A 15,991-nucleotide genomic window follows, 5' to 3' on the forward strand; every position below is an offset into this window, starting at 1 on the left:
GAAATCATCAGTTGTTTTTTTTTTCCTTATATGAAGTTTATGTCCTAAGAGATCTTTGAGTATCCTAAGAGTCATGAAGATACATTTAGGTCCTGTGATGCATGTTGAATACATTGTGCTCTGTGTGAAAGCATCAACGTTCAGAGACTTTCGCTGTGGAGTTGCTTGTTTTTGTTGAAAAGCCAGTAACCATATGTATGGGTCTGCTTCTGGACTCTCTATTCTATCCACTGATCTATTTGTCCTAACTCTAATCACACTTTTAATTACTGTAATTTTGAAGCAATTCATGAAATTGAGTAGTGTTAAGTCTTCCAATCCCGTCCCCCCCACACACATCTTAAGATTGTATCGGCTGTTCTGAGTCTGCTGCAAATTTTTACAAGAAAGCCTCACAGGATTTTTATTTCATTGAAATTTGATTTCTAGAGATCAATTTGTGGGAAACAGATCTTGACAGTATGCAGCCTTTCAATTCATGAATATGTTTATTACAGCGTTCTATAGTTTCAGCAACATTTTGTAGTTTTGTAGGGTAGAAGTCTTACATATTTCTTGTTAACATTCTAGGTATTTGACTTATTTGATGTGATTACAGATGGTAAGATTTTAAATAGTTTTTAATTGTTGCTAGTATATAGACAGTACGGCTGAGTTTTGCCTCATTTCCTGCAAAATTATTATTTCTGGTAGATCAAGCAAATTCTTGTTAAACTTCAGGAAGTCAGAGAATGGGAAAAGTGTTCTATAATTGAGAACACATCTAATTTTCCAGAGTAAAAAGTGATTCATTCTTTGCATACCTCTGCTCATGGTTATTGCCTCAGAAACACTGCCTTCTGATTTTCTTTCTTCTTTAAAAAACATGTAATTCTGGAGTTCAATTTGCTCTTGGTGTACTTCTTGAAAGATGGGGAGAGCACCAGACCTTTAGAGAAGAACTTCTATTTTTCGGCTAAATGTAGAATAGGGAAATGAGAACATGGCCTACGTGCTGTCCTTAATTTTACTATTTTTTTTCAGAATGCCAATTAGAACAGAAAGACATTAAAATGGATTGGGATTGGAATAAGGTGAATACATTTGAGAGATTCGGATTATCCTTGTCACATTTTATGAATTCTTCACTGATCCAGTAATAATCCCTCTTTTCATCCTTGACTCTTTCTGATTCCTTCTTTTCTTCCCAGGTTGACTTAGAGTGGTTAGCACACTGCCTGATCTACAAATGGATATAATGACTAGGGATCCATTTTAACTTCAAATAAAATCAATGTAAGGCACAACTATTGAGGAATAGTTTATATTTTCAAAGTATTTAGGAATTCTTTAATTAGAAAAATAAAGGCAATGGGATTATCCATCAGGTTCTAAAAGTACCCATGAATTAAATCACTCACATCCCCTCTTAAAAAAACAAAACAAAAAAACCAACAAAACCTTAAGTCGCATTTCTATTAAGCTTTCTTACAGTAAGAAATAAGACCAAGCTATACTAGAGTACAAAAACCTTAAATTCTGAGCATGAAAATAATTTATTAGACATCTGATTTATTCAAACATTAGGTCTACTGAAGACAGAATTAACAGAGCTCATGGAGTAGGGGGGGAAAAAAAATCCAGCACCTGCTTCACTGCAAATTTCTTGGGGACAAAATTTATGCATTCTGTACTACAATCTCACCCTAAAGCATCCACATGTGCTTGATATTCTTGATACTGATTAACTTGAATAGAAGATGAGAAACTTTCCATACACTCAACTTCGCAAGTAGCATTAATGTGATACAACTTTCAGAAACATTCTTAGGCACAAGAAATAGCACTGCCTGCAGTGAGAGTCTTTGATAATCAAGGAAAAGAACGTCACTAAATATAATCTTACAAACAAGGAAAATACACTTTTGCCAATGAACTGCTTTACGTATCAGGAGAAATGGCACAATGAGATCTTCTGTGAAATTAAAAAACTGTTTACTCAACTTTTGATTCTGAAGTTATTTTGTGGTATTAAAAATCAGGAAAAAAAGGAAAATTGATTTAACCAAAATGGAATTTAGGGAAGAAATGCAGGACTAAGATGGAATAGTAGCTGCACTTCTTTGGTTAACTCATTAAAATAATGTCAAACATTTTCAGTCAAATTTTATTAAAAAAAAAAAAACCAGCAGATCACCATTACAATTCAAGAACCTAATCTAAGTATGCCCTTGACAATAAAGCACATCTGAGTATGGAGTGAGAAAAGTTTTCCAAAAAACCATCCAGTATCCTCTCCAAATAATCACTGTTGCAGGACTTTTGTTGAGTGGAATCATAAAGAACTGAAGCTTTATTGCTGTGAAAATAAATCTGTAGTACAGTAGTATGAATCTTGGGTATTAAGCATAATCAGCTGAATCAAGTTAAGTTTAAAATCTAATAAATTTGTGTGTGTGAAAGTCTATAAGCCAGTTGACCCAAGAGCAACGGAGAGATCTAACGTGTTCATTTTAAATCTTCATTCTTTGAAGGCAATTAAAAATTACAATTCCAACAACCCATAAACCAAATAAAAAAACTGAAGAAAGCAATTAAAACTACGTTCAAAGAGCCATTTTTTTTAGCTCAATTTCAGCACCCCAAGGAAAAAAAAAAAAGCATCCATGACTATCACAGATGAAAATGAATGTCATTGGAATCAGTTATTTTTCCCCACTGAGGTATAAAATCTATATAGAAATTTGATACTATACTATAACAAATTGTACTTCTCATAGTTGTTTTAATTTCCTTTAAACCCTGTTTAATACAGTTTCTTCTTAAATTGTAAAAATGTTTTCATGATTCTGAAACTGGTTCCAGTTCTTTTTCACTTATAACAATATTTAATATACTGGTTACCAGTTCCAATCAGAAAAAAAATCCTGGAAATCTGTTCATTATGACAGCACATTCAGCAGCAGTTACTGATGTGCAAGCAAACCGTACAAGGTGCAGCTCTGGAAAGCACATTTTGTTGATTGCTTCATTGTCTGAATATTCTTTACCATGATTCTTGATGAAAGACTCTTTCAATCTTGTAAACATCAGTGTGCACAGTCTCGCTACTATGTAGTTTCACGTCCTTAGACAAGAAGGCTGGTTCACAGCTAGTGAAAAGCGAGAGGAGTCTAAGTTTTAATGGCTGATAAACCTTACATCCCCGCAGGAGGAAAGCACTTTTCCTTTTTTGCTACTTAAGAATGTGGCAGAAATGTATGCTGAGGTAGCCCAGTCAATCCTTATTTTTTTTTCTTTTCTTTTTTCTTTTTTTTTTTTGTAAATTTGGTCTCAGAATATTTCTGGAAGGGTGACATTTCGAAGAAGCCACTGCTGGGACCGGCTTCCATTGCAGTCTCTTATGCTGGGCACCTGGCTATCCTCTTCTGTGGCTTTATCCAGGCACTGATTACTGTTCACATGCTGCAGGGTTAATTTCTGAAAGTGACAGAAAAGAAATCTTAACATGAACGTGAAAAAACTCACACATCTCAACCATCATTTTTGGTGAGCATTAAATTGCTCTGTAGAAAAAGTGTCTACATAAAGACCACCGTAAGAGCTATGTGGGAGGGAGAAAGGCACTGGGGTACGGTGGGTTACACTGAACTTGAAGTAAGATGACCAATGCTAAGTCCCAATTCTGCACAAGCTCTAGAACACTGTGAGAAATTTCACTTTTTGTGCTTCAGCTTCCTAAAAAAAAAAAACAGATTAGTGGTTCCTAATTTAGGATCCTCAACCTATTTTCAAAAAGCTATTTCAAAATTGCTTCATTTCCCTGTGATAAGGCTGTTCAAATTAATTCTGTGATTCCAAACCTCAAGTCCTTAGAAACTCAGGTCCTTTAGAAGACTCAAAATCTTATGAGATTGTAAGATTGATAAAGCAGCCCTTAATAAATGGCTGAGAGATGTAGCTATATAATTTTCTATGTACTTGTCTGCGCTATGGACTTGATTTTGAGAGTAATTTCAAAATGTCAGGACAGAAGAGTGTTATGAGTGATTAACGTAGGTCAGTTCATGTGTCTGTTACTCAAAGCAGCCGTGTAGGAATGTGAATCAAGCATTATCCTATAAACATATACAACTATAAGGAAATGTGAAATATGTTTACTAACACACATTTATCTGACTTACTCATCCCTCTTTTTTTTTTTTTTAAAGATTTATTTGAGAGAGCGAGAATGAGAGAGAGTACATGAGACGGGGGAGGGTCAGAGGGAGAAGCAGGCTCCTCGCTGAGCAGGGAGCCCGATGCGGGACTCGATCCCAGGACTCCAGGATCATGACCTGAGCCGAAGGCAGTTGCTTTAACCAACTGAACCACCCAGGCGCCCAACTCATCCCTCTATTTTAATGTAATTCTTTTATCTGGAGCATGGCATTTTCACGGGGACTGTCGTCACTGGACTCAGAAGAGGACCCAGTCAACACTGACTAGTCCCCATACAGAAAAAGCTTGATGAAGGCAACTGGATAAACAAGTGACAGATAGCTAGCTGTAACCTCTGAAGGAGAGGATAAATGCTATAATTATCATTGCCTAAAGTCTATTTGTAACCTAGAAAAAATAATTTGCTGGCTCTTGCCCCTAATCTCTAGATATAAATGGGTCAAAATCTGCATTTTACTCTAGAAAGGACAGCTATCCCAAGCGTCAAAGCACAAGAACCTGGTGTCATAAACTGGCTTATGGCCCTAGCCGCCTGATGGCAGCGCATCTCGTCTGCTCTCGGAAGCTAAGCAGGGTCGGGCCCGGTCAGGACTTGGATGGTGTCATAATCTGTAGGCAATATAGAATATAAATAAGACAGATTTAAGAAAATACAAATTTAATCAAAGATAGTATGGTATTGTGCAAAGAATCCTGGATCTAGACTTCTAGGTTTGTCTGAGACATGCTTACATCATTTTATCTGCTCTGTGATGCTGGGTTCTATTTCTAGGGTTCCTTTGGAACCTACAATGTCACGATTTTAGGTTTATAAAGGGGACCTGGCTGGCTCAGGAGAGCTTGTGACTCTTGATCTCAGGGTTGTGAATTGGGAGCCCCATGCTGGGTGTAGAGATCACTTAAGTAAAACTTAAAATATTTATGTCAGTAATTTATTATTTTTTTAATTTCTCCAGATTGCTGTCTCTGACCTACGAAGCAGGACAATGCTGACAGGCTGTCCCTGAGCTCCCCATGCAGCAGCTGGCTGAGTCTGGGGGAGCTGCATTGTGGTGTGACTCCTACCTCTGCCCAACTCTGTCTTCTCTCTCCTTTTCACAGGTGTTGGTCCAAAGGCTGCCGCTCCCTAATAAACACTGTGAAAACTAAGCCTTTTCTCCGAGTCTGCTTATGGTAGAACCCAGCCTGCAAACTAAAATTTTATCTCAGAGAAGACTCCAGGCAAAGGGCTCCAGAAGTTTTAAAACTTTACACTCAAGCCACAGCAACTTCTTCCTAGAAACATCGCCAAAGGCAAGGGAAGCAAGGGCAAAAATGAACTACTGGGACTTCATCAAGATAAAAAGCTTCTACACAGCAAAAGAAACAGTCAACAAAACCGAAAGACAACTGACAGAATGGGAGAAGATATTTGCAAATGACATATCAGATAAAGGGCTAGTATCCAAAATCTATAAAGAACTTCTTAAACTCAACACCCAAAGAACAAATGGGCAGAAGACATGAACAGACATTTTTCCAAAGAAGACATCCAAATGGCCAACAGACACATGAAAAAGTGCTGAACATCGCTTGACATCAGGGAAATCCAAATCAAAACCTCAATGAGATACCACCTCACATCAGTCAGAATGGCTAAAATTAACAAGTCAGGAAACGACAGATGTTGGCGGGGATGCGGAAAAAGGGGAACCCTCCTATACTGTTGGTGGGAATGCAAGCTGGTGCAGCCACTCTGGAAAACAGTATGGAGGTTCCTCAAAAAGTTGAAAATAGAGCTACCATACGATCCAGCAATTGCACTACTGGGTATTTACCCCAAAGATATAAATGTAGGGACCCGAAGGGGTACGTGCACCCCGATGTTTATAGCAGCAATGTCCACATTAGCCAAACTGTGGAAAGAGCCAAGATGTCCATCAACAGATGAATGGCTAAAGAAGGTGTGTGTGTGGGTGTGTGTGTGTATAATGGAATATTATGCAGCCATCAAAAGGAATGAGATTGGGCGCCTGGGTGGCTCAGTTGGTTAAGCGACTGCCTTCGGCTCAGGTCATGATCCCAGGGTCCTGGGATCGAGTCCCACATCGGGCTCCCGGCTCAGCGGGGAGGCTGCTTCTCCCTCTGTCCCTCTCCCCGCTCATGCTGTTTCTCTCTCGCTAATAAATAAATGAATAAAATCTTAAAAAAAAAAAAATGAGATCATGCCATTTGCAACGACGTGGATGGAATTGGAGGGTGTTATGCTGAGCGAAGTCAGTCAGTCAGAGAAAGGCATGTATCATATGACCTCACTGATATGAGGAATTCTTAGGAAACAAACTGAGGGTTGCTGGAGTGGGTGGGGGGTGGGAGGGATGGGGTGGCTGGGTGATAGACATTGGGGAGGGTATGTGCTATGGTGAGCGCTGTGAATTGTGTAAGACCGTTGAATCACAGACCTGTACTTCTGAAACAAATATATGTTAAAAAAAAATGATAGCAGGAGGGGAAGAATGAAGGGGGGGGAAATTGGAGGGAAGACGAACCATGAAAGAGGATGGACTCTGAGAAACAAACTGAGGGTTCTAGAGGGGAGGGGGGTGGGAGGATGGGTTAGCCTGGTGATGGGTATTAAAGGGGGCACGTACTGAATGGAGCACTGGGTGTTATACACAAACAATGAATCATGGAACACTACATCAAAAACTAATGATGTATGGTGATTAACATAATAAAAAAAGACTGGGGGAAAAAAAAAACTACACTCATAACTGGTTCTTCCTAAATCCCCTAAACCACTTGAGCTCCTTAACTTCCTAACCACACATCTACTTTTGGAATAACAGATGCGGCGGACCGTGTAGCTCATACACAGGCTACCACTAGCCATTCCCACCTCCTGCCTCCAACACACTGCCTGTTTAACCAGCCTCCCTTTCAGCCGGCAGAGGGGGCGTCACGATGAGATGAAGTTCTGGCCCATAAGACATAGCGGAGTCTGCAGAGGGGGGTCCAGGAAAAGCTCCGGCTTTCCTGATAAAGAGCAAAACGTGGGGGGGGGGTGCAATGTCCCCTCTTCCCTTCCTCCCCCCTGCTGTTGGGATGTGGCGGTGAGGGTGAGAGCTGCAGCGGCCATCGTGGCCACAAGAAAAGGCCGGGAACATGCAGCAAACTGCCCCTGACACCACTGTGCCACTGAATCTCTACACCAGCAGCCACTTACCTCCAGGCTTAGTAAGAAGAGTAAGCCCCTATTTGTTCATGCTACTATAAATAGGTTTTACCTTTCCTAAGTAATATACTGTCCCTTTTCAGTGAACATACAATTGGGAGGCTTGTTAAAGATTTATTTTAGAGAGAGTATGAGCCGGGGGGGAGGGGCAGAGGGAGAGAATCGCAAGCAGACTCCCCATTGAGCGCAGAGCCCCCCCCACGGGGCTCAATCCCACAGCCCTGAGATCATGACCTGAGCTGCAATCAAGAGTCAGACACTTAACTGACTGAACCACCCAGGTGCCCCTCATTTTTAAAATAACCGTGGGGCGCTGCTGGCATTTAGAGTCTGAAGTCAGAGATGCTATACACCCTGCAATGCTTGGGGCAGCTACACCCAAGACGGCAGTAGCGTGTGCCCATGAAAAACCCCAGAACAGGTGATTCAGGTCGTTTCTAATAGTCTAATATTATACTGAACTACTGTTACATTTAATATTACTTTTACCATAGTTTGACAGTGTGGAGGGAGACCCAGGGTTTATGAAGCACAGTCTCTGCCCTCTAGAAGCTAACAGTCTAACAGTGGAGAAAAGATTGGAAGAGAAACAAGGACAAAGCAGCTCAGCATGACCGAGCTCAGAGAGGATTATAACTAGAAGAGAGGGAACTGACTGATTGCTGGCTGGGATTCAGGGAAGTGATGTCAAAGCTGGGCCATCAAGGAATAGGATTTGTCAGAGGCAGAGGGAACTGTATGATCTTCAGTGTAGGTGCAAAAGTACAGGGTATGTTCCAGGAACAGCAGGGTTGATGGATTAAAGTAGACCAAGGGTTTGCATATCACACAGTACAGGGAGAAAAGAAGCCAAATCAGAACTTTGCACATCTCCATGGAAGGGGCAGAATGAAGAAGCAGAGTGATCCAAGAAGACAGAAGGAAGAAGGAAAGCTAAGAGAAGAAACTAAGCAGTAGCGCATCTAAAGCCAATGGATAAAAGAATTTTTAAAATCTCATCTGTTTCGCAACAGTAAATGCTAATAAAGAAGTTAGGGGAAAAGAGACAGGAATGGTCCTGGCTTTGCATCCAGGAGCTGTTTTGGTAATGTCAGGCTGAGGCAGGACCTAAGGCTGGAGAACCAGAATGAATGAATGAATGTCGGCCACTCACTTGCTATCGTATAACACACGATGAAATGCAGAAAGTAGGAAGAGAAGTCTTTCCTAACATGAAAGAGAAAATAATGCATGTGCAGAGGGAAAGGAACCAGAGAAAGACCTACTGAAGATTCTGGAGCCAGTTCCAGAACTATAAAGAAAAAGCACAGTTGGGAGGTAGGCCAGATACAAGGCACAGGAGAGAGACTTATTGGGGATGCTTGACTTTTATGCACCTCTGTGTGAGTACAACATACAGTGCATGGTGACTGGGAGATGTTCCAGAGGAAAGCAAAGATAAATATAAAAAGTTTTGTTATATGTCACAGAAAAATCATCATGAGCCAGAGAATTTCATTATTTAAAGCTCACCTTTTACTTAAGTGTTTCAGTAATTTAAACAGCCTACTCCTGGCTCCATTTCTCCCACGCTAGATGACAGAGCTTGAGGACAGACAGAGGGAAGAGCGGCTACAGTGGTAGCAAGGACCAGGGACTGGAGGCAAGGTCAATTATTGGGGAGATTAAAACATGTTTATTTTATTAGGTTGTTTTTCCCATCTGTCCATTTTTAGAGTGTAAGAACAATCTGATCCATATTCAAACTCTACAAGAATTCATTCTTCTAGCTACAAAACACACCTAATTTCATTCCTATACGCAACTGAATTAACTTACCACTGGGTCATACTCCCAAAGTTGGTTGCCTTTTAGGTGGTGGCATTTGAGCATTGTGACTGGGCCATTAAGTTTGGAGACATCCAAGCAAAGGTCATCTGTTCTAATTTCTTTGTTGGCAGTATAAGAGAAAACCTGAAAGAGGCACACATATTAAGCTTTAACACTAAAAGAAAGCAGCCAGTAATCTGGCAGAAAAAAAAAACCCAGTATCTCGAGATATGTGATTTTTGAACTTTATTAATGTAGTAGGAGAATAAACGACTCAGAAAAGCTACCACTAATTTTGCACAGAGGAAAGAAAAAATGACCTTGAGTTCTCTGTATACACTGAGTGTATTATCAAGGGCTGTCATCTGTTTGACTAAAAAGGGCAAAGTAAATCTCATGCACAGCAATGTAAATACAGTTCTCACAAAGGAGCCTTTTACAGTAAAATGTTTCATTTAAAAATAACAGATTGAAAGCTCCCTTCTCCTAAAAGATCTCTATTATTGTCTCTTCATAGGTAGGAAAATATTTCCTGAATGACATAATGAGATAAAAGGGGCAGAACATAAAACAAATCCAAAAATTATTCCTTTTAAAGCTTTACTAAAATACTCACCTGGTTACCTCCCATACCATGACAGTTAAAAATTCCAACTTTTTCATTCTCTTTTCTAGCCATGTTATCTAGACACTGATTTGTTTCCACATTTCTTATCTATGGAGCAATAATGAAAATAGAAGTTAGAGGTAAACTAGACAAACATACATACAGAGATGTATGCACATTAAAGTCAACCTAAACTTTCTACTACAAACATACACACAGTGTAGACTGACAGCAGAATGCTCTGTGGCCTCACTGCACTATCAATTCCTTCTAGTTTCCCCACATTCCAAGTTCCATCTTGATGACTGTCTTGGAAAGAGAAGTAAGAGATGTCCTCTTGTTGGGTAAGATATTTGGTAATTGTCAGGATGTGTAATGACAACTGAGGTTCAACATTATCAGGGACCCTTAAACTAAAAGATGTGATGAAGGAGAAGAATGGAGCTCTTCATCATTGGAGTAGATACTCCTCACCATAAATAGGATCCCAATGTTCTCCTTAATATAGCAGGAAAATAACTACTGACGGGATGGTTTGGAAATCTGATCTAGTACCTGCCTATGAAAGTTGTTTTAGAATGCACCTAAACTATTTGAGAGCAATGAGGATTACAGAGGGCATCCAGTAGTTTTAAGTTTTTAAAACAGTGGGTTTGACAAGCAAATGTGGATACCTCAACTTAGGGCCTGGGCAGGGAGACGTGTGGAATGGGAATGACAGCAAGGCAGACAACCTCCTGTGTTGGCTGTTTGTGTTAATGTCTCCAGCGCTGTCTGGCAGAACTTTTGTGACAATGGAAGTGTTCTGTACTTGCGCCATCCAATGCTGTAGCTACTAGCCATGTGTGGCTATTGAGTATTATATTTTTTTCTTTTACTTCTTGCTATTGAGCACTACATATGGCTAGTGTGACTGAGGAACTGACTTTCAAATTTTTAGTTCATTTCAATATAGCCACGTGTGGCAAGCAGCTACCACACTGGATGTGCAGGACTAGATGCTGACACATAGGATAAAGTCTTCCACAGTTTGAGAGGGACTACTTGTCAATGATGGGAAACAATATACACACATGTTAACGAAGCCGAGTTTTCATATCTTTAGCCCTCTGTGAAAGACTCATGTAAGTGCCCATGTCTGGTTCATACTTTCTGGAATTAGGGGATCTAATCTTAAGGGATCTAAATTATTTCAAGGAGGAAAGTTAGCAGGCTAATGGTCTTTTTTATAGGATTTATTTATGTCTGAATAACACACCTTTCCTTACAGAGCCAGACCCAAACGGTCAAAGGCACCATGTACAAATGTGAGAATGCCAATGGGTGAGGAAATAGGAAATAGGAAGCTTTCTACTTGGATCATAGCAACATCTGAACTGTGGTGGTCGGCGGGGAAAGGGCTGCACTTCTGAGGTATGTGGAGGCAGCTGGGCCGGAGTGAAAGCTTAGGGTTAGGGGACATGCAGACGTGGGCTTCTCTCCTTACTCTAGCATTACTAGCTACAAGACTGTGACCGGTTAGCACTCTAAGACAGTGATTTCCAGAACCACGATCTGAACAAAATTATCCAGCCAAGTGTTGACACATGTGCCACTATACAGGGGTTTTGTGATCAAATGCGTCTAAAAATTACCAGATTAAACAGATTTAAATAGGTTTCTTTGCTGAAGGACTTCTCAAAGCTGTTTACTATACTGTGACTTGGTAGGGGTGGGGACTGGTGGTAGAAAAGGATGTAAGATATAAAAAGCAGCATTTCCCAAACATTTCTGGCCCCCAAATCTACTCCCTCCTCCCCCATCCCCTGCCTTTCTAAACAAGCACCTTGGGAGGCATTCTTTAGAACACAGTAACTGGGAAAGCTGGCTCTAAGAACCTCAGTTTCTCATCTGTGTACCAGGGGTTACCAATCTCTCTCAGGTTTGCTGAGAGCTCTCAATGAGGTAACACATGCAGAAGACTAACAGAAACCAACACACAGTAGGCCCAGGATAATGGTCAGGTTTTCTTCCTTATCCACACATTGCGCAACTCTTCAACCGCTTTCTGAAGTAACAACTTAAGATGTACGTGGCTATCACTACAATATTATTTTTCACCTTGGAAGTTGAAAATTAACTGTGAACACACTCATTCCTGGGAAACAGCAGGAACCCAGAGGTTTCTTAGTTTTTGCTCAGTCTCCCCCAGAATCCTGGTACCTCCACCAGGTGGAACAACGTGGGCAATTAAAGGATTTTGGGAATCTAGTATAATGAAATCTGGATTCACTTTTCCCCCCTCTCTGCCATAAGAGAAATATTGGTTGGATGTGAGAAAGAGTATGGGTATTAATGGTTAAGAGCATAAGCTCTCAAGCCATACTGCCTATGTTCAAATTCTTTCTCTTCCATTTGGTGGCTGTGACCTGATGATGTTGTTTAAGCCATTTATGTATGCCTCAATTTACTTACTGTCAAGTGGGGATAACAGCACCTATATCTCATAGTGTTGACATGAGAATAAAATGAGTTAATGTTTGTAAGGCACTCAGACCAGCACCTGACACAGGGTTCATGCTCACTAAATCTTAGGGTTATTAGATCTGCCTAGAAAAGCCATCGGTTCGTCCATAAGACTGGCAAAGCTGTCAAAAGGTCTGACTTATTTGCTTTCTGTGGTTGTCTTTTTAAAGTATTTATCTCCTTGATTAACAGTTATTAAATATCACAATGAAACACATTTACTCAGTTCCAGGTCCTATAGGAGCTATGAGAGTCAGACTTAGTGAAGGCAGAGACTAAATTCATTACCTCTCATTCCCCTTTCTACTCTAAAATCCTGTGATTTCAGGCTTCTCTAGACCCTTTGAAGTATGACAAAAGATCCCCAAAAGGCTGAATTCCAATTTTTAGCATAGTAAAGCTCACACAAGTGGAGCTATGATCCCAGCACGAGATCCCCAGCTGCACTAGGGTGGGTGCCTAAGAAGGACCCCAGACCCAGAAGTTAGAGCTTTAATCTGCATAGGGTGGCCTGATACTAAGGGCAAACAAGCTTAAGACCATCTACTTTGTTAAAAAGGCAGTGACAAGCAGGCCACGGACGGTAAAATCTGCTCCTTTCATAGAAAACCAGCTGGCAAGAGGCAGGTAAAGAACAAACTTGCCTTGGCAATCACCTACTATGGGTTAGACAAGTGGCTCTTTGAAAAACACCTGTATTCTGGCCCAGCGAACACTGCCTAGGTGTTATCCAAAACTGGGTCAGTTCAAGGGAAAAAAACAACTCATTCTCTATTCTATAGGCAACTTATACTTACAACTATATGGTCAACTAATCTTCGATAGAGGAGGAAAGAATATCCAATGGAAAAAAGTCTCTTCAAAAAATGGTGTTGGGAAAACCAGACCACTTTCTTACACCACACACAAAAATAAATTCAAAATGGATGAAAGACCTAAATGTGAGGCAGGAAACCATCAAAATCCTAGAGTGGAACACAGGCAGAAACTTCTCTGACTTTGGTTATAGCAACTTCTTACTAGACATGTTGCCAGGGGCAAGGGAAACAAAAGCAAAAATGAACTACTGGGACTTCATCAAGATAAAAAGCTTTTGCACAGCGAAGGAAACAATCAACACAACTAAAAGGTAGCCTATGGAATCAGAGAAGGTACTTGCAAATGACATATCTGAAAAAGGGTTAGTATCCAAAAATCTATAAAGAACTTATCATATTCAACACCCAAAAAATAATCTAGTTAAGAAATGGGCAGAATACATGAATAGACACTTTTCCAAAGAAGACATCCAGATGGCTAACAGACACATGAAAAGATGCTCAACGTCACTCATCATCAGAGAAATAAAAATCAAAACCACGATGAGATACCACCTCGCACCTCTCAGAATGGCTAAAATTAACACAAGAAACGGGTGTTGGCGAGGATGCGGAGAAAGCGGAACCCTCTTACAACATTGGTGGAAATACAAACTGGTGTAGCCACTCTGGAGAACAGAGTATCTGTTCTTTTGGAGATTCCTCAAAAAGTTAAAAATAGAACTATCTTATGATCCAGCAATTGCACTACCAGGTTATTTACCCAAAGGATACAATGGTCAAACGGTAGCCTGTGCTCATGGGCTGAATGGTTTCACTCCCGACTCACCACTACCTGTCACCAGGCTCCCCTCTGTGACGTACTTGTTCTCCGACACCCTACTCTACTTTACATCTCTTCCTCATTCCCCAGACATCCCCAACATCAATACCCTCTCTTGACTTTCAACTGATGATCTTCTGTTCAATAAGGAAACAGAAGAATCTGAGAAGAGCTTCTTCATACTTCCACTACAAACTACCTACTTCTACCCTCAAATCAACAACTGACCTTAACACTTGCCTTCCTACTTCAATGGATGCCATGTCTTCTCATCCTGTCCCCCACCATGACCATCTACTAAACAGGACTCCTATAATCAACGGCTCTTTTTTAGCAAACAAAAACAACCCTTCCTTTACCTCCATATTCCCCTTCAGCTACCATTTCTCTGCTCTCCTTTAAACAAAATTTCTTCCGAGACTTGCCACGCTCATGATCTCCACTTCCTCTTCTTCCTTGAAGCCATCAGGGCTTTGTCCCTATCAATCTCCATGGGACCCCTTTTGACACAGTGAGATGGAGCCTACTGACTTCTCCCTTGCCAGTCCTTGGCCAGTTCTCTGTACTAGTCTTTTCTCAGTAGCCAACCACTTCTTCTTTCCTGAAACACATCTTTCACTTAGTCTCTGGGACACCATTCTCTTGGTTCTCCTATTTTCAGTGGTCACTCTTTCTAAATCTTTTTGGCTAATCCCCTCTCATTTCATAAATTCTAAATTGTGAAGTTTTCTATGGCTTGGTCCTCAGTCCTCCCCCTTCTTCTCCATCTACACTTGCTCTTCCCAAGGTGATCTCATGCAGTTTTGTTTTCTATATTGATAATCCCTAACTTTAGATCTCCATCCCCAATCTCTCATCCAGACAGCACATTTGTAAATGCAACGACCTACCCTGTATCTTTACCTGGATCCAATTTAATATGTCCCAAACTGCACCAGTGAGTGCCCCTGCACCTCTTCTACAAGCCTTGCCATCTGTCAACTTCCCTGTCTCAGCTTCTCAGGCGAAAGTCTTAACACAGTCCTTCTCTACCCTTTCCTTTCACCAACACTCCAGCTCTACTCCTGTCCTCACATAGCAATCTGATCCTTTCCCAATGAAGGTTTGTCTCTCTCTGGCTTCCCGTCCTACTCAGAATAAAACCCAATGTGCTTACTGTGGCCTACCAGTTCTATGTTATTTGACCCTCGGTATGTCTCGACCTCATCTTCTACTACTCCCTCCCACCCCTGTTCACCCCATTCCAGACAACTGGCCTCTGCTGTTTCTGGAACGTGCTAAGTACACTCTTGTCTTAGGGCCTTTGTACTTGTTTTGCCCTGTGCCCGGAATGCTCTTTCCCCAGGAATTCCTATGGCTTGCTCATTCACTTCTTTAAATCTCTGCTCAAAAATCAAAACTCCGGGACGCCTGGGTGGCTCAGTTGTTAAGCGTCTGCCTTCGGCTCAGGTCATGATCCCAGGGTCCTGGGATCGAGTCCCACATCGGGCTCCTTGCTCAGTGAGGAGCCTGCTTCTCCCTCTCCCTCTGCTGCTCCCTCTGCTTATGCTCTGACAAATAAATTTTAAAAATCTTAAAAAAAAAAAAAATCAAAACTCCTACGAGGCCCTTTTTCAACTGCCCCAACACAAACAGCACCAAGACTCAAGCCCGCCAGTCATTCTCATTCTCCTTTGCCTTTCGCACTGCCTGCTATACTGTGTACTTTCAGAACCTGGCTTCCTCCACAGACTGTAAGGCTTGCGAGAGCAGAGACTTTATTCACTGCTGTATTCCTTGTATGTAAAATAGTATCTATCACATAGTAGATACTCTAATATTTGTTGAATGCATGGAAAGACTGTAGAAGTGACAGCCTCCTATGGAGTGGAGGGTTACTTTTCCTGAGCATCAGGAAGATTCCATCCTGGGATAGGGCCTGGGTGTGGCCTTGTCCACACATATCATTTGCTGCTATGACTTCTATTATATATGGTCTTTCAACTTTCCTTGTCAGTTCTTTACAATTTATCTTT

The 15,991-nt window shown here is 41.0% G+C and overlaps 1 protein-coding gene across 1 annotated transcript in view; it reads right to left on the minus strand.

The window, feature by feature from the left end:
* Positions 1–469: 469 nt before the first annotated feature.
* Positions 470–15,991, minus strand: part of GALNT1 (polypeptide N-acetylgalactosaminyltransferase 1) — an 81,503-nt gene continuing 65,981 nt past the window's right edge. The window contains exons 11-13 of the mRNA XM_034996081.1: positions 9,840–9,938; positions 9,233–9,367; positions 470–3,459 (exon numbers count right to left, since the gene is read on the minus strand). Of these exons, the coding sequence (XP_034851972.1) occupies positions 3,313–3,459; positions 9,233–9,367; positions 9,840–9,938 (381 nt within the window). The 3' untranslated portion in view covers positions 470–3,312. The remainder of the gene's footprint in view (positions 3,460–9,232; positions 9,368–9,839; positions 9,939–15,991) is intronic.

Source organism: Mirounga leonina, unplaced genomic scaffold, assembly GCF_011800145.1.
Source record: "Mirounga leonina isolate KUSES-001 unplaced genomic scaffold, KU_Mleo_1.0 Mir_93, whole genome shotgun sequence".
In the NCBI taxonomy this organism is placed as follows: Eukaryota; Metazoa; Chordata; class Mammalia; order Carnivora; family Phocidae; genus Mirounga; species Mirounga leonina.